The sequence below is a fragment of the Salarias fasciatus genome, chromosome 13, assembly GCF_902148845.1.
Source record: "Salarias fasciatus chromosome 13, fSalaFa1.1, whole genome shotgun sequence".
In the NCBI taxonomy this organism is placed as follows: Eukaryota; Metazoa; Chordata; class Actinopteri; order Blenniiformes; family Blenniidae; genus Salarias; species Salarias fasciatus.
In genome coordinates this window covers 27,428,681-27,452,008 of record NC_043757.1, presented here as the reverse complement: position 1 = coordinate 27,452,008, position 23,328 = coordinate 27,428,681, and the positions used below count along the sequence as shown (strand labels likewise).

Genomic DNA, 23,328 nt, shown 5'->3' with positions numbered 1-23,328 from the left:
GTTTTGTTCCAGTCTGATGCTCAAATTTCACCCAGACTCGTTTTATCTTGTCCTGACAGGAAACTGCTGTTTCTGAATCAACATCAGATTCTAAATGTAACCACTGACAATTTGTCAGGTTTGACTTTTCAACAGGGAACGAATACTTTCAGGCTGATTGTTTCATTTCTAATATTTGGAATAGCCAAAAGATAGAAAATGCACTGTGGTGTTTAATGAACATGTAACAGATCATTTAAACTGCAGTGGGAAGAGTCCACAATTCAACTTTATTGATGTTTTTGAGCCCTTCTCCCCATAAACTATTTCACTCTTCATCTGCCAGCTGTTCATTTGTGTTTTTCTGTTAAAATATAGAAATAAACCTAACAAACTCTGCTTCTAAATGAAAATGACTGACTGACACAAAGCTTTCCTCAGAGAAGGGTCAGTTCTGATCTTTAATGACGAAGAAATGACTTCACTGTAAATGAATAATCAATTGAAAGGTGCTACTGTTAAAAATAAAAATTAATTATTCTAAAAACAAACAAAAAAACACACACTTACAGGAAAATTTCACATTTCTTTAATGATGAAAGTTTGAAGAGGATAAGATTAGATGAATGAAATGAGAATAGAACATGGCCCTGCGGATATCCACACTTTATCAGAATAATGTTCAAATCCACAGCCTGGAAATGGTTAGTTTATGAGTAATGAAATAAACATGTTTTCTGTCCATTCTGAATGACGACAACAAAAACAAAATTGAATTTGTGACTAATTAAACTCTCATTTCTCTGTGTTCTGTTCTGTTCGCCTTCCCGGATGTCTCTTCAGGGTCGTGTTTTATTCTGAAAGTCCCGTTCCGGATGTTTACGTTTCTCAGCGTTTTCTACTGAAAGTCCCGTTCCGGAAGTGTCGCTGTGTACTTCCGCCTCGTGCGTGCAGCAGCGTGTGGACCGTCTCTCCGGTAATGTTCTCGTCTCTTTTTACTTTTCTTTCAGGTAGAAACTCAGAATCTTGTGAGTCTTAAATAACCGAGAGAGTTCATTCTCTCCTCTGTCCGGACGGAGGCGCTGAGGCGCTCTCATAGTCCGCTTCTGCCGCACTGCGACTAACGAAGAAGAAGAAGAATCTTCTTTTATTTAAACACCAGGTTCAGCAGAACCCTGCTGTTAGTCCAGATCCCTGCTTTTGGTCCAGAACCCTGCTGTTAGTCTAGAACCCCGCTGTTAGTCCAGAGCCCTGCTGTTAGTCCAGAGCCCTGCTGTTAGTCCAGAATCCTGTCGTTAGTCCAGAACCCTGCTGTTAGTCCAGAACCCTGCTGTTAGTCTAGAACCCCGCTGTTAGTCCAGAGCCCTGCTGTTAGTCCAGAGCCCTGCTGTTAGTCCAGAATCCTGTCGTTAGTCCAGAACCCTGCTGTTAGTCCAGAACCCCGCTGTTAGTCCAGAACCCCGCTGTTAGTCCAGAGCCCTGCTGTTAGTCCAGAACCCCGCTGTTAGTCCAGAGCCCTGCTGTTAGTCCAGAACCCTGCTGTTAGTCCAGAACCCTGCCGTGTGCTCAGGGTCTGGTCCTGGTCCTCTGAGGTTCTCTCCGGTGTTAGTGAGGTTTGGTTGTTCCTCCTGAAGGTTCCAGACTCAGGACAGAAGAACAGTTTGCTTCACCTCAGAGGAAACTCCAGGAGAACCCGCTTCTGCTGGTTCTGCTGGTCCAGTAGAGAACCGGTGTCTGTTTATCTAGAACCTGCATCCTGAGTCTCACTCTGCCTCTCTCTGCCTCTGTGTGTGTGTGTGTGTGTGTGTGTGTGTGTGTGTGTGTGTGTGTGTGTGTGTGTGTGTGTGTGTGTGTGTGTGTGTGTGTGCTGCAGCAGCCTGTCCACCATGAAGAACCGGACCGCAGGCTGGGTGGATCCCCGGCTCAGACAGAGGGTGGAGCAGGTGGGTTCTGCCGGGTTCTGCCGGTTCTCCGCTGCAGACAGAGTCCCGTCATGTCCTGCTGTCTCTGTCCTCAGTACCTGGCGTCCAGCCGCTCTGAGTACGTGGACCTGTCCGAACTGGCCCTGGACCTGCAGAGGCTGCACAGGTGAGCCGTCCACTGCCCCACTGCGCCGCTGAAGCCACGCCCCCCTCCAGGGTTCTCACGGTTCTGTGTCTGCAGGCTGGACTACGGCAGGAGGAACAAGACGGCCTTCAGGATCCAGGTGGAGAAAGGTGAGCGAGCAGCTTCCCGTGTGGACTAGGGATGCACATTTAAAAAAAAAAAAGATGACCGTTAACCGACGCCCTTTAACCGGTTAATAACCGCTAACCGATAAGCTCTAAGGCCCGTCCAAGCTTCACGTGTCCACGTGGGCGCACGCTGCGCGTTTGTCCGCGTGACGACCGATCCACGGACGTCCGCGCAGCAGCGGATTTTGTGATCGCGTTGCGCGCAGGTCGCACCGGAGCACCACAGCAAAACAAAACATGCAGCCTGATGGCTCCCACACACCCACACACACACACACACACACACACACACACACACACACACACACACACACACACACACACACACACACACACACACACACACACCCAGAGAGTGGAACACTGGTGGACGGACAGAGCAGACTGTCTGGAGGGAGGAGAAGGTCTGCTGACAGAAGTGAAGATAACTAATCGCTCGGCCGCCGCCCCGCGATTGAGAAACAGAAAAAAAGGCAAAATAGACTTTGATATTAAATGATAACGTACTGACAATGTGTGTGCTTCATTTTCTCTAAATAATCTGTAACTAGAATGTGGCCCTCAGAGAGGCAGACCTCCGCCACAGCTCAAATCAGTCACCAACAACCGTAAGAACACCAGATATAATCACACAACATTGTGATTTGGGGGGGCGGGGGGGGGGGGGGGGGGGGGGGGTGATCGGAGCAGAGCGCTGCAGCGTGCGGTGCCTCTCTCTGTCGCCCTGTCACCCTGTGTGTTTGTGTGTGTGTGTGTGTGTGTGTGTTTATCTGAAAAGGAGAACTGAAAAGTGACATAATTTATGTTATTTTACTTCATTTCAATTCGAAAATCGACCGGATTCTCTCGTATTTTCCGTTCCCAACCTCCTGTGTGGTGCGATCTGCTCTGTCCAGCTTTAACTGGCGGTCCACGGCGTGCAGCTCGTGGAAAAAATAGAGAGGAGCAGAGCGGCGGCGGTCCACGGCGCGAGCCGCTACGGACGCCGCGGTCCCCTGCGTCTCCTGTATGAACTGTCAGAGAGGTTAACGGGGCGCCGATCTGACAGTCGGTGCGCGGCGCTTCCCACTTCCGCGTCGGAGGCGGCGCGTCCTGTGAACCAGGCGTTTGTCCCCCCTGTCGGCGGGCCTGCCCGACCATGTGAAAGTCTCCCTAACTCTCAATAATAAAGAATCCTTTAAAAAGTTCCTGGATCCAGACAGTGATCCGGATCTTCACCAAAATTTAATCAATTCTAAGTTAGCCCAAGACCCTCCTTTCCACAAAGTTTCATTGCAATCCGTCAATTACTTTTTCCGGGATGTTGCTAACAAACCAACCAACAAACCAACAAACCAACCGACATGATTACATAACCTCCTGGCGGAGGTAATAAAGGAGCAGAGAAACAGTCTGTAGTGCCGGAAAAGCTCCTGGAGGATCAGTGCGCCTGTATGGAATGGAGCGCTGCTCAACGGTGGAGCGGAGGCTCCAAAGCGGCGCAGACATTGGAAGCATGGACGACCTTTAAACGCCCTGTTGAGTGGTTCCATGCTGCCGCTCCGACATTCCAACACACCACCATTTAGACCGATCACCATTCTGAAATACCGCTATTCCGACATGCAGACTTCTCAACATTCCGACCAGGAAATGTGCATCACTCCGAGTGAGCGGCTGACTCGGCGCTGTCCGGTGCTGAACTGCAGATTTACAATGACAGCAAATTCTCATCTAAACTGTAAAAAAAGCTAAAAGATTTAGATATAATTAACAGCACTGTAGGCTTCAGTCATCTCCTGTTGCTTTTTAAATCATGTGGAGAGCGAGCGCGCTGGTGATTTTCTTTGTGTGTTCTGATTAATTTCCAAAATAAAGTTTTAGCTTCTGAAATCCGATTTTTAAACAGTTCTGATGAAGCTTAATGTTTATCCGGATGATGTGGCTTCATACCGAACCATTTCACTGTAAATCTGGACGACCCGCGGCGTCTGGAGATAAAAAATAATATTCACTAGGCACGTTTACATGGACCACGTATAAGCGGATTGTACGTGGAGCGGATTGTAAAATGTGTCATGTAAACGACCGGGTGGATCCGCTTCACTCGGAGCGGATTGTAATTTGGAGCCGATTGTATGAGGTGGTCTACGCCGATCGACAATCCGCTCCGTGTCCCTTATAAACGAGCCTGACAGCGGAGCGGATTGAACTGGGGGAGTGTTTATTCTGCGTATGCGTTCACTCATAGGTAGTGACGTGTGACGTGCCAGTAAACGGGAAGCAGCACAGTCAAAAAACCAGCAGAGAACGCCACGGTGGTTGAAAAAACACTTTTTTAGTAAAAAAACCCCGACAAAAAACATTGGTGAGGCGAGATGGAACCAAATCGCGCAATAGCGAGTTGTATAAAGAGCTCTATAGCAGAATACAAGCGATCGCCGGCTGGTGTTATGGATTAACTGGTTCCCGTGTTAACGAATGACGGCAGAGGTCTGTTGTTAAAATAAGACTCACAAATGACTTTAAACGTATACACTCACTGTAACTGTCGATAGCCGATGTTCGCCAGAACGACTACAAGTTTCATTCATGTATTGGTCACAAGTTAACACGGGCACCAGTTAATTCGAAACATCGACGCGGAGCAGAGCTCACACCGAGACGTGCCGCTCGGAGCAGCGGTGCTGCAGCCAGGGGAGCAGCCGCTCCTTCAGCAGCGTATCATGGACTTTTGGGACATTATTTGAGCAGATATCAGCAGATAAAAGCTCTCTGCTCGGCGCTGAGGACTGCTGCTGCGGAGCTAAAGACCTGAAAGTTCCTCGTGAGACTTTGTGCGCATGTCACAGGACGCTGTATAGTCCGCTTCACCCAGGGTCCTTGTAAACGAGGATTCATCGTGGATCACTACATAAATACACTTTGTTTAATATGACTGTTTACAATCAGATTGAAAAAAACACCCATGTAAACTGGGCCAATGTCACGCCGGTTTTGTGCCACATGCGTCAATGCGCACAAAGATACACACCCTCCCCGACTGTACAACATAAAGGCAACTGGAATTAATCAGTGACTGAAGGCGTCGTCTGCAGCGCCGTCGGTGATATCTGTCACATAACGCCAGCTGCATGAAGACGCACGGCTCTGTGGAGAGCTCCGCTCCAGCTGGAGCTGAAGAAAAACAAAAAAATCAACCGATAGTATTATCGGTCAAAGTTCCTGTTATCTGTTAAAGGTTAAACGGTTAACCATGTGCATCCCTAGTGTGGACGGCGACATCTTGACGGCACACTCACTTCCTGTGTGTGTGTGTGTGTGTGTGTGTGTGTCAGTGTACGAAGCCGTCATGAAGGAGTCGGGGCTCAGCGAGCTGGAGAGCAAACACTTGACCAAGAGAGCCAAACACCGTCACCGTGACGCCGCCGCCGGGTGAGAACCCCCGTTCTGCTTCAGGCTCGCCGCTTCCTCCGCTCGCCGCTCATCTCACTCGCCCTGTTTCCGTAGCGACGGGAGCAGCAGCAGCTCCGGGGAGTCGTCCGACAGCGAGGAGCGAGCAGCCGTGAGAACTCGAGCCTCTTCTACAATTCTACAATTTCATTTAGCAGACGCTTTTGTCCAAAGCGACGTACAACACAAGCAAGAATACAGACATAAGAAAGAAAGAAACCATTAGTAAATGATTCAATTGCTTCAAGTGCGATTGGTCAAGGGAGTTGCCATCAAGTTCTTCTGTCTCTGTAGAGCCTTTAGCTGTTAATGTGAAGCTCAGTCCTCTGATCTGTCACGTCTCCATAGCAACAGGATGAGCAGATTACAGTTTAGGAGTTGAACCAGCGTCTGATTGGCTCCCCACAGCCCCCCAACCACATGAACAGCTCGCTCACCTCCCTGTACCGGAAGGCGCCCCCTGCGGGCGGAGCGGCGGCGCCCCCCGGCGGCACGGCGCCCCCTGCGGGCGGAGCGGCCCCGCCCACGCTGGTGTCCCCGGGCGGCTGGTTCATCGACCGAGGCAAGGCGTCCGGCGGCGGCGGCGTCCTGATCGACCTGTGTGAGGACGAGACCGCCAACCCGGCGGCACACGTACGTTACTGACGCCCGCCATGAGCCCTACTGCATAAAACACCCCCCCCTGCAGCCGGGACGTAGATCACCTCAAACGTAGAGGACGGGATATAGACAACATGTCTCACCATCACGTGTTACAGGAATTATTTCTTTGAGCTTTTTGTTGAGAAATGAGATTTATTTTTTTTTTATTCAAAACATCAGAGCATTTATTTAGAAGTGAACGTCACATTCCGTCCAGTTCAAACCGTCTTCTGACCGTTCAGACTGTGGAGATACTTTCCCTGAACTCTGCAGGAGACAGACGTGTCCATGCTGGAGCCGGACAAGTCTCAGAAAAAGTCCAAGAAGAGGACGAAGAGCTCGAGTGACGCCGCAGAGTCCCGGCCTGTCAGTAAGAAAGGTAACGTGTTGGGGTTCGCGTTCTGACCCCGAACAAACCCAAAAACCTTCTGAACCCAGACAGAACCACTGAGAAGAGAGAGACAGCAGCTTTGGCTGTGTTCTTCTTCTCTGGTTGAATGTCGGCTGTTCTTCTTCTCTGGTTCATCTCCGGCGGCGTTCCTCCTGTCTCTCAGCCAGAGGGGCGTCTCCGGAGCTGCAGTATCCCACTCTGGGGTTTGAGGACGTTGGCGGTAACGAGGACACGCTAACGGTGAGCGGCCAGCTCAGGTGTGAGTGTGTGTTCCTGTGAGGAGGGGTGTGTTTCCAGCGGTTGTGTGTGTGTGTGTGTGTGTGTGTGCGCTGCAGGAGCTGTGTAAGCTGCTGATCCACATGCGCCACCCGGAGGTGTACCAGCAGCTGGGGATGGTTCCCCCCCGGGGCTTCCTCCTGCACGGCCCCCCCGGCTGCGGGAAGACCCTGCTGGCCCAGGCCGTGGCCGGGGTGAGCCCTCACTCTCCGTCCGTCCTGTGTGATGCTGAGTGTAGTTTGACCCCAGCCTCCTCACCCCAGAAGCCTTTGCTCCGGGTTTCAGGAGCTGCAGCTGCCCATGCTGAAGGTGTCCGCCCCGGAGCTGGTGTCCGGCGTGTCCGGAGAGTCCGAGCAGAAGCTGAGGGAGCTGTTCGACCTGGCCGTGGTCCGTCTGGCATTTGACACCAGCCTCCATCCTGCCGCCTGCTCCACGTCTGACCGGTGTGCGTGTGTGTGTGTGTGTGTGTGTGTGTGTGTGTGTGTGTGCGCAGAGCTCTTCGCCGTGCGTCCTGTTCATCGACGAGATCGACGCCATCACGCCGAAACGAGAGGTGGCTTCCAAAGACATGGAGCGGAGGATCGTAGCCCAGCTGCTGACCTGCATGGACGGTGCCGTGATGCTAATGCTAATGCTAACGGCGGCCTCGGGGGAGGCGTGTGTTTTGACAGCAGCCCGTTTGTGTTGTGGACAGACCTGAACAGCGTGACGGCCACCGCGCAGGTCCTGGTCATCGGCGCCACCAACAGGCCCGACTCCCTGGACCCGGCGCTGCGGCGGGCCGGGCGCTTCGACAGGGAGGTCTGCCTGGGCATCCCGGACCAGGCCGCTCGCCTCCGGTCAGTCCCGGGCCTCGCCGAGCCCCCCCCCCCCCGGCGCTTCAGGACCTCACTCCCCGTGTCTCCTCAGGATCCTGAAGACGCTGTGCCGCAAGCTGAAGCTGCCGGACGACTTCGACTTCCTGCAGCTGGCCCGGCTCACCCCGGGATACGTGGGCGCCGACCTGATGGCCCTGTGCCGCGAGGCCGCCATGAGCGCCGTCAACCGGGTGCTGCTGGAGGCCAGGAGGGGGCCGGCGGAGGGCCCGGCAGCCCAGGAGGGGGCCGTAGAGGGGCTAGCTGTCCAGGAGGGGACCGTAGAGGGGCTGGCTGTCCAGGGGGGGCCCACAGAGGAGACGGGGTCCACCAGGACCACTGAGACCACGACAGAGGACCAGGAATTCCAGGAAACACACGTCAACAGAGTCCTGAACCAAGAGGCTGCAGCAGGTCCTGAACAGGTAATCCTGAAGACACTGTGAAGGTGTTTAGAGGGACCGCTCCGGATTTGGTTCTGCTCTGTCCCCTCCAGTCCGGAGAGCGTCACACTGATCGATTGACCTCTGGTCTGTCCTCCCTGTGTCCTCCAGCAGGGGGAGCTGTTCCACCTGCTGGCCCTGCTGAAGACCACGGAGTCCCTGACGCAGGACGAGCTGGACCGCCTGTCCATCGTCATGGCGGACTTCCAGCGCGCCCTGACCAGCGTGCAGCCGTCGGCCAAGAGGGAGGGCTTCGCCACGGTGCCCGACGTGACGTGGGACGACGTGGGAGCGCTGCAGGACGTCCGCGAGGAGCTGACCATGGCCATCCTGGTACCACTCATCAGCCAGCAGCAGGGAGAGGCTCCTGTACTCTAACCTAATAGTGTGTGTGTGTGTGTGTGTGTGTGTGTGTGTGTGTGTGTGTGTGTGTCCTCCAGGCTCCGGTACGTTCTCCAGAGCAGTTCCGAGCTCTGGGCCTCAGCGCTCCGTCCGGCGTGCTGCTGGCTGGACCTCCAGGGTGTGGAAAAACTCTGCTCGCCAAGGTACGCTCACATTCATCCATCCAGTCACATTCATCCAGCCACTCACACTGATTTGATGGAAACCAGTCTAAACATCTGATGGACCAATGAAAAGTCACATTACACACAATATATATATTTTAACATAGTGGGATATGTATAAGTTTTAACGTATAATATTGACAGAAATATAAACTGTGTGTGTGTGTGTGTGTGTGTGTGTGTGTGTTGGCGCAGGCGGTGGCCAACGAGTCTGGTCTGAACTTCATCTCGGTGAAGGGTCCTGAGCTGCTCAACATGGTCCGTCCTGCTGACTCTCTTTCTGCAGCCTGTTTCAGTGAACTGATCATCATCTGATGAGACATGAAGACGATTTCCTGGGAGAACGTTTTGCAGCCTTATTCAAGTTTTCCTCCCACTTTTTGTGTGTGTGTGTGTGTGCGTGCGTGTGTGTGCAGTACGTGGGGGAGAGTGAGCGTGCGGTGCGCCAGGTCTTCCAGAGGGCCTGTAACTCGGCCCCCTGTGTGATCTTCTTTGACGAGGTGGACGCTCTGTGTCCTCGGCGCTCTGGACACGAGGTGAGACCCCCGCTGCTCCGCCCCCCATCGGAAGCGTCCACCCAGAACCTTTACAGTTCTTCAAAACTGGAAGGTCAAGGCTCACGAGACCTGGTCCTGTTTGTGGTTCTGGTTCTGTCCCGACCCGTCTCTGTCAGTCTGGAGCCAGCGTGCGGGTCGTCAACCAGCTGCTGACGGAGATGGACGGTTTGGAGACGAGGAGACAGGTCTTCATCATGGCCGCTACCAACAGACCAGGTACCTGCAGACACAGGGTCCACTAGCATCACATTATAGAGCATCCTCCTCCTCTACATCCAGACTGGATCATGTGGACCGTCAGTTTGCTCTCCGGGCTCCTCGGTGTCTTCTGTCTCAGGGTTCTGGTCTTGTCTCCTCAGACATCATCGACCCTGCCGTCCTGAGACCCGGCCGTCTGGACCAGACCCTGTTCGTGGGCCTCCCCCCTGCGGCGGACCGCCACAGCATCCTGCGCACCATCACCAAGGTGCCGTAGCGGCGGGGGTTCTCGGGGGTTCTCGGGGGTTCTCGGCGGGTTCTGGGTGGTCTGTGACGCCTGTGGTGTGTTTCAGGACGGGACCAGACCCCGTCTGGAGCCTGACGTCAGCCTGGAAGACATCGCCTTCGACCAGCGCTGCGACTGTTTCAGGTAGGACCCCCCCGCTCCTCCTCTCAGTCTGGTCCTGGTTCAGAACCTCACTGCCCCCCCTCCCCCCCCAGTGGAGCGGACCTCTCGGCCCTGGTCAGAGAAGCCTCGGTCAACGCTCTGAGGACTCACCTGAAGTCTGGACGTCCGTCCCCCCTCGCCCTGCCGCCCGCTGCTTCCGGTAAGGGAACTCCGTTCTGTCGGTCTTTGAACGCACCACGCCGCCCCACTGCGGGACAGGAAGGGGTTGTTAGGCCGGTTGCCATGGTTTCAAAAACGTCTCGGTCTTAAACTGGAACTGACTGTTCTCCAGTGTGGTTGTGGGTACCAGAGGGTTCTGAAGAGACCCTGTTTGTTCCGCTGATGAGTCCGGTTCTCCTGGTTCCCTCAGATCAGCCTGTGGCCGACATCCGGGTGAGCCGGCAGAACTTCGAGGACGCCTTCAGCAAAGTCCGACCGTCGGTTTCCAAAAAGGTGAGAAGGAGCGAGAGGAACCACACACACAGGAACCAGAACCAGAACCAGAGCCAGATCCAGAGGGGTTCTACTAACAGACCGGATCCAGAACTAGAACCAGAACCAGAGGGGTCCTGCCGACACACATGAGGCTTTAACTGATAATTCTCTGTTTCATGCTCCCCGGTTCCGCCGTCAGCTGCTCGTCAGCCTTCCTCTCTGGTTCTTCTCCACTGGTTCTGCTCATTTCTTCAAACTGAGACGTTCTCAAAACAACCTGGACGGATCTCCAGACTACGCTGTAGCTGCTCACAACACAACGGTCCATGTCTGTGTCTCAGAACGTCTTTACAAATGATTCAACGCAGTGAGGCTGGATTCAGATCATGTTGATCTAAACTGACTGATTCTCCGTCTGATGGTTGTTCTCTTCAAAACATATCGGCATCATTTCATTCTATCAGTCTTCACCTGCAGAATCATCTGTTCAGCTGTCAAAACTAGTCAAAAAGACACTGCAGTACCACGAAGACCAGACATGAGTCTGTCTCCATGAGAGAGGACAGTCAGGAGGACAGTCAGGAGGACAGTCAGGAGGACAGTCGGGGGGTGAGGAGGGGGACCAGTGAAGAAGAGAGCTGTGGAACTCCAGCTTCATTTACAGCACTGTGGGTTACATATGATTTTCCTTTTTTTTTTTTTTTTTGTTTGTTTGTGTTTATTTCACAGTACATTGACTCTGATGGATGAGGTATGAGAGCAATGTGTGAATCAAAACTTGAGGGTTCTTCTGACTGGAAAATGCTTTTTTTCTTCATTTTCTTATACAAAATGTTTTCTGTGAGCTAAACAACCCGAAGAAGAAAATAAAAACTCTCACAGGAACCACAGTGACTGAAGGACTGGGCCCAGACTGAAAGGTAGATGAGGGATATTTCAATGTTTCTCTGCCTGAAAGACAAAACATCTAAACATTCTGGCTTCCAGTGCTCACACGATGCCAGGACGAAGCAGTTTGAGGACACTGACCATTTGTTTGAGGAAGAAATGTAGTTTTGCCACCTGTTTTAGAAGAGTTCTGGTCTCTGACAGGAGAACCACGATCTTCTGCTGAACTGTCCAGGTTGTTTTTGACAAGAGAACCAGGAGGACTGAGAACATCCGGTCTGTTCAGAGAAATGAGCTGAAACTGTTGAGAAGGATCTTTGTGTTCTGGAGGCTCTGACTGTTTCTATGGGAGAGAAATATGAAGCTTTGAAACATGAGAGAACGGGTCTGGGAGAGAGGAGCTTCAGCAGTGAACTCTGGTGTTGAGCTGAACTGTCACACCGTTTTGCCAAATGATCCTAGAGTTTTGAAAATGTAATTTCAGTTTCAAGAAATGAGCCAAACAATGGAGAAAACCTGTCAGAACAGCTGAGGATGAGTCGACGCTGCCACCTGGTGGCCACAAGGAGAAAATCCTGATTTTCTTCAGATGGAGCCACTGAAGCAACAGAGCTGGAAATGAAACTGTTCTCTCTTCATGAGGCCCGGTCCTCCTGGTCCCCCCAGTCCCCCCAGTCCTCCTGGTCCCCCCAGTCCTCCTGGTCCCCCCAGTCCCCCCAGTCCTCCTGGTCCCCCCAGTCCTCCTGGTCCCCCCAGTCCCCCCATTCCTCCTGGTCCCCCCAGTCCTCCTGGTCCCCCCAGTCCCCCCATTCCTCCTGGTCCCCCCAGTCCTCCTGGTCCCCCCGGGCCCCCCAGTCCTCCTGGTCCCCCCAGTCCCCCCATTCCTCCTGGTCCCCCCAGTCCTCCTGGTCCCCCCAGTCCCCCCATTCCTCCTGGTCCCCCCAGTCCTCCTGGTCCCCCCGGTCCCCCCAGTCCTCCTGGTCCCCCCAGTCCCCCCAGTCCTCCTGGTCCCCCCAGTCCTCCTGGTCCCCCCGGTCCCCCCAGTCCTCCTGGTACCCCCGGTCCCCCCAGTCCTCCTGGTCCCCCCGGTCCCCCCAGTCCTCCTGGTCCCCCCAGTCCTCCTGGTCCCCCCAGTCCTCCTGGTCCCCCCAGTCTTCCTGGTCCCTCTGGTCCTGTTCTGGACGCCAGCCCTGGCGCTGCGGTCCAGGAGCAGACAGAACCAGTCGGACCACATGACGCTGCTGCGTGGGGAAAACCATTAGAGCAGCAGGAATGTGGACTGACAGTCAGCTGATTGTAATGAAGCGTGTCTCAGCTCCTCCCTCACTGTGTGTGTGTGTGTGTGTGTGTGTGTGTGTGTGTGTGCGCGCTTTTCTATCCTTGCGGGGACCAAATGTCCCCACAAGGATAGGAAAACCTGGCAGGATGTGCCTTGTGGGACCTTTTTCCGGTCCTAATGAGGGGAAACAGTGTTTTCTTGACCATGTTGTTGTTACTGAAAAAAGTAAAAGTGGAAAAACATTTCTTTAGGGTCAGGCTGTGTTGTGGTCTGGGTTAGGGTAAGGGTCAGGGTTAGGGGCTAGTAAATGCATTATGTCAATGAGTGTCCTCACAAGGATAGAAATGCCAACCTGTGTGTGTGTGTTTCGTTCCTGCAGGACCAGAGGATGTATGAGCAGCTCCGAGAGTCTCTCGGCAGATGAGTGTTCCTCCTGAGGACCCGGGGACGGGCGGCGTCTCCTCCGCAGCGTCTTTCTGTCCTGATCGTCTGCTCGTGGACTTCAGTCGACACTTCTTCTATTTTTTACCAGTAAAACTGAAAGAGGAACCTTGGGTGTGTGAGTGTGGTCTTCCTGCGTCCTGACAGTGAACCCAGCGACTCATGATGCTTCCTCCTCCGTGCCGGGTGAAGCCATGTGGACGAAGGACACAGGCAGACGGAGCGCGGATCTCAAAACGGTTTTAATTCATTCAAACTCGGATCCAGGAATAAAAACTCTTTTCAGATTAAGACTTGTGGGGAAAGGCGGATCTGCAGATTCGTCTGGAACAGAAAAACCCAAGTCTAACAGACAGGAAGTGGTGGTGCAGCGTCCACCCCTGAACATGAATCCTTTCATCAAACAGGAAGTTCAGTCTGCTGCAGTTATTCAGGCGTTAGAGAAGAAACAGAAGCAGCTGTTCTGTTAGACTCAGTTTACAATCTCATCTTCAATTAAAAGAACAGTCGTGCTCCTCGGAACGAGCGCAGACATAACGCAAGGAGCTGCACGCACAAACACACACACACATACACACACAGCTGATAACAAAGCTGCTTTTCTGTTGTTGACCTTCGACTAAAGTTCAAAATCAAACAAGAAGAAATGTCGTCCATTCAGTTCTTTAATCTCAGTACTGTGGAGGGGTGTGTGTGTGTGTGTGTGTGTGTGGTGCAGCGCGTGTACAAAATCCTAAATGAAGAGTTTTGCGAATGGGAGTTGGAATGTTAGATGAAGAACGGGCAGAATAGTGGAAATTGACCTCAAATTTAATGACTGATGTGTTCATGCAGCCGGACACGCGCAGACGCACACGCACACACACACACACACACACTGTCCTTGCAGTTGTTGACCTATAGAAGCGGTGTGGAGCAGCTTTCTTCCCGTGGTGTGAGGAAGAAGAAGAGCACTTAGTGACTCCAGGCAGGTTAATGAGCAGAAGCTGTTGAGTCTTTAGCTGGAGCGGCGGGCGGAGGCTCTGGAGGCTCCGGAGCGGCGGGCGGCAGCTCCGGAGCGGCGGGCGGCGGCCCGTCACTCCTGCTTGACGTCCCCCTTCAGCCGCCTCTTGATGCGGGAGTAGGGGCTCAGCGAGTCGTCCATGATGAAGTCGTACAGCACCTTGACCCAGGACGAGTACTGAGGAAGGTCGTCGTAGTACTCCGCCGCGATCTTCTTCACCTGAGGACAGACGCCACAGGGCGGGGTCAGGGCGGAGCTCGCACGGCGCAGTACCGGCAGCAGCCCTCAGGGGGCGCTGCTGATCACAAGACAGCATTTAAATACTGATTTTCTGCCAAAGTTGAACATGACTTGTTGTGGCCATGATAAATAAGAGTTTTTTCTTTGTACCTGCACCTGGTGCAGCTGGTCTCCATGGCAACAGGCACACCTGCTGACTGTCATGGCTGATCTCAGCTCAGAGCTCACAGGGAAGGAGTTGTAAACACGCACCAGTCGGAAGCAGCCGGCAGGCACAAAGTAAAATTTCCTCCGGAACATTCTAGTTTCAAATTAAAATCCTGAATGAGGCCAGTGGAAAGCTGTCCATGTTTCTAAACTCAAGAGAAGACAAACAAAACCTGAGTAGGTCGACTCCAAATAAACAAAAACATTTTAAATCTGAAACTAAAATCTTGAAGCTTTTGAGTTTGTTTGTCCTTTGTATTGATACTTTTAAACATTGTGTTTTAAGGTGAAGGTGAAGGCTCATCTTTTTCAGATTCACGCCGTTAGCTTTGTTTACTACCCATAATGCACTGCGCTCTATGTCACTGGACGGTCCCTGAGCTTTCACACTGTCCACACCGAGAAGTGGACTATCCCTGAACCCGCTGTGGTCTGGACCAGAGAGTACCGGTCCACGATAACCCTGCTCCATTTCAGCGTTAGTTCTAGCTCCTTCAGTTCTCCGCCCCACAGCGGCGCCCTCTAGTGGAACGGTCCTCAAACATTTCGGTGCATGAGGCCTCCAGTCTGTGAGGTTCAGACGGACCGAGGCTCTGAGACGGGCCTGCAGGAGCTTTTCACAGCTGAGGCGTGGAACCAGCAGCCGGTTCCCACCCCGCCGGGCTCCACGTGCCGCCGCGGCGTTTACTGCAGCCTTATCTTTACTCCTGAACAATCCACACCAAGCTCCATAAAGGGCGTGAAGCCGGGAGATAAGAACGGCCGCTGAACGCTTTATGAGTGTTTATTTAAGCCACTGCTGTTTGATCTGAGCTGGAATGTCGACGTCCGCACGTTCTGCCGACGTTCTCCTACCTGTTGTGAAGGAACCCGGCCGTGTGGCGGCGAACGGTTCTCTGAATTCTCTGAATGTGTGATAAGTAAGCGGGTGTGTTCTGCGTCGTGGGTTGTCCGGAGGGACTCACCATGGGCAACCGGCGTCCGGGGATGCTGGGGAAGTCGTGGTGCTCGTTGTGGTAGCCCACGTTGAAGGTGAGCAGGTTGAGCGAGCCATAGTAGGAGTACGTCTCGTGGCCCTTGAGGAACATGTAGTGCTCGGCGATGAAGTGCCCGGAGATGGGGTGCAGGCCCATCCCCAGCATGGACCCGGCCAGCATGTAGACCAGCGGCTTGGCGCCCCCCAGGCGGTACAGCAGCACGTCGAAGGCCAGCTGGACCGCCACGTTGGTGAGCTCCAGCCGGCTGATGGGCTTGGGGTTGATGCAGAGCGGCCGGACGGCGTAGAACAGCGGCTGCAGGATGATCCAGACGAACTTGCGGAGGCGAGTGCAGAAGAACCAGCCCTCGAAGTCGGTGGGGATGTCCACGTCCACCCCGTCCCCGCCCAGGTAGCGGTGGTGGTCCAGGTGGTAGCGCTTGAAGGAGGCGGAGTACGGCAGGCCGATGGGCAGGTTGGCGAACATGGCGAAGTAGCGGTTCCACAGGGCCTTGTTATTCCCGAATGCCGTGTTGTGTGAGATCTCGTGGATGGCCAGCGTCATGGAGTGGTTGATGCAGCTGCCGAACGCGTAAGTCCAGAACAAAACCCACTTCCAGTCCAAGTCTTTGACCAGGTAGAACGCTAAAAACTGGATCACCACCATCATGCACACGATCCACTTCAGTCTGGGGTCCGGGCCCATCAGGGACTTGATCTCTGGATACTTGGCTGTGGAAGAAACAAGAGAACATCCGTTCAGCAATGAGAGTCCACTTTGTTCAAGGACTGGGTTCATCAGGAGGTACCGGCGCTGAATACTCAACAAACGTCACAGCTAGGAGGGCCAAGACCTAAACTCTTCAGATAAGAGGCACTAAACAAAGTCTCTCACCACATTCACTTCCTCACATTTATTGATCCTGTAGCTTGAAATGTTTGAGTCCAGGGATAAATAAATCAGACCTTTCTAAAGAATTTAATTTCCTGTGATATTTCTTAATATTCATTCATTCATTTTCTGCCGCTTCATCCCTTTCGGGGTCGTGGGTGGCTGGAGCCGATCCCAGCTGCTGTGGGCGAAGGCAGGGTCACCCTGGACAGGTCGCCAGTCTGTCGCAGGGCTGACATATATAGACAAACAACCATTCACTCACACATTCATACCTGGGGGCAATTTTAGGGTGATAAATTAACCTACCATGCATGTTTTTGGACCGTGGGAGGAAGCCGGAGTACCCGGTGAGAACCCACGGGGAGAACATGCAAACTCCACACAGAAAGGCCCCAAGCCCAGCCGGTATTTGAACCCAGGACCTTCTTGCTGTGAGGCAAGAGCGCTAACCACTGCTCCACCGTGCAGCCCTTTCCTAATATGCACCATGTTAAACTATTTCATTTCTCAATTTGACGATTTCATTTTTTTAATTTGATGAATTTAAATGTCTGACACAAAATCATTTTGATTTGTTGAGATTTCTTTTTCAGTTATCCGTTGCGATATGGATTGGGAGTATCTTGAGCCACCCCGGACATCAGGGGTCGAGGACTCCAACGCCAGGCGTTCACAGCGGCGTGGCTTTCTCATCCTTGGATGTCGGCTCTTCCTCTCACTGCGTCGGATCGTTCTCCCTCTAACAGGGAATGTGAGCCGGTTAGTTTCACCCTGCTGATGATGAGTTGTTGTAACAGTAATCCTAAAGACAACAGTAATCCTACAGACAACAGGACTCAAACAGGACGGGACTCCTGGCTCAGTAGTAAGCCTCCAGCAGGTTTATGGGTGGAGGCAGGAGCAACACAAACACACGGCCGGCGGGTTGAACTCCCTATCTCCTGACGGTGTTTACGGACGCCAGCGCTATCTGGATGCAGTGGAGAACCTGGTCTGGAGCAACACTCCTTACTTTCATCAGAGCAACACATGTTGGAATTAAAGTGAATCATCCTGGAGTCGGATCATCTGAATGTCAGACTGGTATCAGACCGAGGCCTCTTCAGCAACGGGGTGAGCGGAGGCAGAGGTCAAGAGGTCAGCTGAAGAGACAGGATCCTCCAGCTTCCTGTGTGAAGCTATTTGAATTCAGTGTGCCAGGTCTTAATGTTGTGGCTGATGGACGTAGGTCTCTCAGCCTGGTATTTGTGGCACTGCGAGGCTCTGGAGAACAACGGAGACTCTCAGGCCCATCACAGTCCTCACATACCGACACCAGCAGCCACTTCACCGGTTCTGTTTGGTTCTTCTGGGTTCTGCTGGGTTCTGCTGGGTTCTGCTGGGTTCTGCTGGGTTCTCAGCTCTGGCTGAATAAACTCTGATAAGCCTCCTGATGTGTTTGTGTTCCTGTTCGACATGCTGCGGGTCGACCTTTACTCCTGATCTCACCACTGAGAGGGGAACCTGTGGAACGTTACAACAAGTCTGAACACACACACACACACACACACACACACACACACACACACACACACACACACACACACACACACACACACACACACACACACACAGACACACCAGGGCCCACATCCTGCACACTCACACACACAGCAGAGCACATCCTGCATGCACACACCCCGGTTGAGTAAGAAGAGTGTAATGAGTAAAGCCTGAAGTGTGTGATGTTTCCTCGTCTCTCCAGCAGATCAGACGATGGTTCAACGCCCCATGCTCAGGCTCAATGGACCTTTTTAAGGGTGTACTGTCAAAGTTATTCCAGAAAGAAAACATAAAAAACAGGAAGTGGAGTCTGTTAACTTCCACTAGAGGGGATTACATCACTTCGTCCTCCTGTCCAATCAGAAGCCTTCAGATCTTAAGAGGAGTTAAACGAGGCTCATGAGACGAGTTTCCCAAGTAGCCTGATTTCACAACGACTCTTCCCTGGAAACAGGACGGAGGATACTTTGATTCTGGGTAGAAAATCCTCATGTATCCGTGGACCCTCTGGTATGGTGACACCCTGGTCGTGGGACACCCCGGCACTGGGACACCGGCGGCGGCCGTCTGCCTCCACCTCAGAGGGATTTTATGTTCCCATCATTCACGGCTCTGTTGGTGACCTTGGCTTTCAAACATTTGCATTTCAAATGCAGCTGAAGCGCTGCTGGAGGGATTAGCGTGTCCAGGCTGACCCTGACACAGCCGGTCCTGGAACCAGAGACCCCAGACCAGCATGGATCCCATCAGTGACGCTCTGCACCCCAGAGGAGGCCGAGTCATTTCAGTCCAGGGGCCACATGCCATGCTACATGCTACATGCTAACCCCCAGAGTCCTGCAGCGAGCGTCAGTTCACTTTACAGAGTTGACGATTAAAGATCTAAACAGTTACAAACAGCAGAGTGTTCTTTTAGAACAATCATTAAGCTCGTGGCTCAGAGGCACCCCGTCAGGACTCTGGCCCGTCAGGACTCTGGCCTCTCGGGACTCACATGGCGGTCCGAGTGTCTCCTGATCCCCAACATGAATAATTCAGCTCTGCTCTCACTCAGCGCACAATGACGGCACTTTGTGTACAACAGTTCACTGAGTCAGTCACCACAACACGCCACGCTGCACAGCGTCCTGAGGAGGACTGACAGGGTGGACCTGGGGGGGTGGGGGGGTCAGAGACACTGAGGAGGACAGACAGTGTGGACCTGGGGGTGTCAGAGACACTGTGGACCGTGGGGGGTCAGAGACAGTGTGGAGGACTGGAGGGATGAGGGTCACAGGACCGTCAGGCCTCAGGTCACGTGACAGCAGATCGACAGGAGGAACCTTTTCCTCCAGAGTGAACGAATCGGTTTCATCTGATCGTTGTTTTAAAGATGTAAAAGTCCCCAGCCCGGCCTGTGGGCGCTCGTTTCCAGCACCGGGGGAGCCCGCCGGCGGGGTGTGGGAGTCGGCCCGTTAGCGAGCCAGCCAGCCCGGGTGGGGCTGCATCTGGCGCCCTGACGTGGCTCTCTGACCCGGCTGGCCGTCCCCGGTGGTCCCTGCCCCGGTGGGGGTCCCGGGACGTTCTGAACCGGAGCCGGAGCCACCGGGCGCCGCAGCTAGCATGTTAGCCCTCAGCGGGCGGGTACCGATCCGTTAGTTAACCGGTGTCAGTAGCCGGGCTGACGTACCGGAACTCCCGCCCGAAACGAGGGAAGCGACGGCGCGTCGCTGCTGAACAAACAACTCGGTTATCCGGAGACAGAAGACGTGCTAACGGTTAGCCGGCTCACCCAGGATCTCCTTCCTCCGGTCGGCGTGCGGCTGGTCCGTGTACACCCACTCATAGTCCTCCCGGGCCACTCGGTTCCCCATCCCGCCGGTTCTGCTCCAAACGCGTCCGCCAGACAGAGAAGAGTCCAGAAGCAGGGCCGGGGTCCTCTCGTCGCTCTGCGGGACTCGCCCGATCACCAGCCGGCTCTGCCCCGAACTGGAGCTCCTCCCCCGGCCTGCAGTCCCGGCTCAGCCCGCCGCTCGTTACATAACCCGGCTGGGAGCCAGAGCGGAGCCCGGAGCGGAGCTGTCTTCCAAACAGAAGGAAAATAGAGACTAATAAAGGAGTAAAAACCCTCTGTTCAGCCCGCTGCGGCGTAACCAGACTGAGAACATGGAGTAATTAACTAACTAACTAACCAACTGACTAACTAACTAACTAACTAACTCAGGCATTCTTTAAAAAAACAGTGCCCTCTATCTTGGAGGGTCCCTCAGGTCCACTACCAGAGGTCTAGGAGTTTAAGGTCCTCTATCAGAGGACTTTGACGTCCCCTATGACAGGTCAAGTAGTTTGAGGTCCTCTACCAGAGTTCTCGGAGTCTGAGGGTTCTGTGCAGTATTTTCAGTGGTATTTAGTGTTTCCAGGACTCTTCTGGACTGAGGTTTCAGATGTTGTTCCTGGGATCTGCTCTTCTCTGGGGTCCCTGCTCCACCTGCTCCTGATACTCCAGCCATGTCAGCTTCAACCCTCCTCATCTGTTAATGAGGACTTTGAAATGACAACATATGCAAAATATAGACAAATAGGATACTCAAATAGACCCATCACCACACACACACACACACACACACACAGCCTCCAAATGAGCCCCGCTGGGGTTCATCAGGCCTATGTGATACAACTGGGAGACCAGAGTGAGACGACAATGACTGTCTGAGGAGTTCCTCGTTATTCTCCAGGAACCACACATCCTGTAGGGAGAGGAGGGGGGAGAACACACCTCCTGTTAGGGTGGCTGGAGTGTATCAATGTAGAGATCAGAAGATGTTAGTTAAAACATTTCCTTCATACCAAAGACTCTGATGGGTTGGTTGACATGGTTTACCGGGAATCAAGCATTGAAAAACAAAAAGCGAGTGGTTATTTGAATTTCATTTTGAAATACAAACATTACATCAAACATTCAGGGTTTTTTCTTTTTCATGATTAAGAAGGAATATATGAAATTCTAAAAATGCTTTGATTGTCATTTTATCTTCACAGTAACAAAAAATAAAATCAGTGAGAGATAGAAATCAGTGTGGAGCTTTTGAAAAGAGTCCGGTGCTGCTGGACAAACATGGCATGGATCAATACATCTGTTTCACAACAAGCCAGTGTGTGTTTGGGAAGAAATGACTTCTGATAAACCAAAACCAAACCAAACATATAAAATAACATGTTTCAAGGTTTAACCTGCTAGGAGCTCTAATGAGAGAAACCAGCTCACTGGCTGTTAACTCAGTATTGACCCTTTATTCTTTAAATTCATCAGTAGATATTTCTGGATACCTTTAATGGAAGGTTTGGAACAGGAGCTACAGGGAACTTTTTGGAGGTCGTGTTGATTCATGAAGCAGCTGATAAGAAATATCTGACCGTCTGGTTCTAGTGCCCCTAGTGACTGGGCCCTAGAATTACATGCCGAGCCACACAGGGTTGAACCCTACCCCCACCACCACCTCACCCATCCACAATGTGAAGGGTGTCGACTGGCTGCTGGTCTTCTCCATCCTCTTCATCACCGACTTCACTCTTAACGCCATTCTGCGGACAGACAGCATCCGCTGGCTCATACCTGGACAGGAGCATTGGCATCAGGACTGCAGACACGCAGACTGCGATCAGCAGGAACAAAACTCTTTCTGAAAACGTTGGGTTGTAAATTATAGAAAGAAAGAAAAATGGAATGAGGTGCCCCAGAGTTGCCCCAACCCTCCCACCCACCCTGTACCCTGGATTCCAGGGCAGCAACCACACACCAGGGCGTGGACCGACCAGGCCCACAGCAGCACGCCCGACAGCAAACATTTCTGAGGGCCTCAGCAGACAATCAGTCCAGGTGAGAACAGCAGGAGACGTCAAGGTCACATGCTCAAGGTCACATGACAAGTATTGAGACGCTGACATTTGTTTTGTTGTGGTCTGCCCTTCCACTGCTGGCTTTTATTTCACATAAATTACTGGAGATGAGGAAGTCACAATTTCATGCTTCTACTACTTAAATGCAGCACTTTCATGCTGCAATATCACTGCAGCAGGAACTTTTGACCATCCATCCATCTTCCACCGCTTATCCAGGACTGGGCCGCTGGGGCAGCAGTCTAAGCAGAGATGCCCAGACTTCTGTGTCTTCAGACACTTCCTCCAGCTCTTCCGAGAGGATCGTAAGGCGTTCCCAGGCCAGCTGAGAGACATAGTCTCTCCAGCGTGTCCGAGGTCTTCCCCGGGGTCTCCTCCTAGTGGGACATGCCTGGAACACCTCCCTAGGGAGGCGTTCAGGAGGCATCCTAAAGAGGTGCCCGAGCCACCTCAGCTAGTTCCTCTCGATATGGAGGAGTAGCAGCTCTACTCCGAGCACCTCCCTGGTGACTGAGCTCCTCACCCTATCTCTAAGGGAGCGCCCAGCCACCCTACGGAGGAAGCTCATTTCAGCTGCTTGTATCCGGGATCTTGTCCTTTCGGTCATGACCCAAAGCTCATGACCATAGATGAGGGTGGGAACGTAGATTGACCGGTAAATCGAGAGCTTCGCCTTTCGGCTCAGCTCCTTCTTCACCACAACAGACCGATACAACGATCGCATCACTGCAGACTCTGTACCGATCCGCCTGTCAATCTCACGCTCCATCCGTCCCCCACTCGTGCACAAGACCCCAAGTTACTTAAACTCCTCCACTTGGGCCAGAGTCTCGCCACCAAGCTGGAGAGGGCAAGCAAGCTTCTTCCGGAACATGGCCTCGGATTTGGAGGTGCTGATCCTCATCCCTGTCGCTTCACTCTTGGCTGTGAACCGCCCCAGTGCATGCTGTAGGTCCGGGTTCGATGAAGCCAACAGGACAACATCATCTGCAAAAAGCAGAGATAAATCCTGTGGTCCCTGAACCGGACCCCCTTCGGCCCCTGGCTGCACCTAGAAATTCTGTCCGCAAAGATTATAAACATAGATTACGAACAGAACCGGTGACAAAGGGCAGCCCTGCCGGAGTCAAACATGCACTGGGAACAGGTCCGACTTTTTGCCGGCAATGTGGACCAGACTCCTACTCTGGTCATACAGAGACTGGACGGCCCTTAACAAGGAGCCCTGGACTCCGTATTTCTGAAGCACCCCCCAACAGGACACCATGAGGGACATGGTCCAATGCCTTCTCCAAGTTCACAAAACACATGTGAACTGGTTGGGCAAACTCCCACGAGCCCTGGAGCACCCTATGGAGGGTATAGAGCGTAGTCCAGTGTTCTGCGACCAGGACAAAAACCGCATTGTTCCTCCTGAATCCTAGGTTCGACTGTCGGTCGAATCCTCCTCTCCAGTACCCTGGAGCAGACTTTCCCAGGGAGGCTAAGGAGTGTGATACCCCTATAGTTGGAGCACATCCTCCAGT

The 23,328-nt window shown here is 53.0% G+C and overlaps 2 protein-coding genes across 2 annotated transcripts; one reads left to right on the top strand and one right to left on the bottom strand.

Annotated features, from left to right (window-relative positions):
* The first annotated feature begins 892 nt into the window (after positions 1-892).
* Positions 893-16,090, top strand: nvl (nuclear VCP like). Its single transcript, XM_030107088.1, has 24 exons — positions 893-955; positions 1,853-1,922; positions 1,997-2,067; positions 2,143-2,195; positions 5,531-5,627; positions 5,703-5,757; positions 6,054-6,278; positions 6,561-6,666; positions 6,842-6,918; positions 7,014-7,148; positions 7,240-7,341; positions 7,448-7,565; positions 7,649-7,793; positions 7,864-8,233; positions 8,363-8,584; positions 8,692-8,796; positions 9,013-9,075; positions 9,234-9,353; positions 9,491-9,590; positions 9,734-9,840; positions 9,926-10,002; positions 10,074-10,180; positions 10,391-10,473; positions 13,002-16,090. Exons 2-24 carry the CDS (start codon positions 1,866-1,868, stop codon positions 13,044-13,046), a joined length of 2,640 nt encoding a protein of 879 aa, XP_029962948.1. The 5' UTR covers positions 893-955; positions 1,853-1,865; the 3' UTR covers positions 13,047-16,090.
* degs1 (delta(4)-desaturase, sphingolipid 1) lies at positions 13,288-19,870 on the bottom strand. Its single transcript, XM_030107119.1, has 3 exons — positions 19,698-19,870; positions 15,479-16,221; positions 13,288-14,285 (listed from the first exon to the last, which is right to left on the bottom strand). The coding sequence occupies exons 1-3, from the start codon at positions 19,777-19,779 to the stop codon at positions 14,139-14,141; spliced, it is 972 nt and encodes a 323-aa protein (XP_029962979.1). The 5' UTR covers positions 19,780-19,870; the 3' UTR covers positions 13,288-14,138.
* Between the last annotated feature and the right edge of the window lie 3,458 nt (positions 19,871-23,328).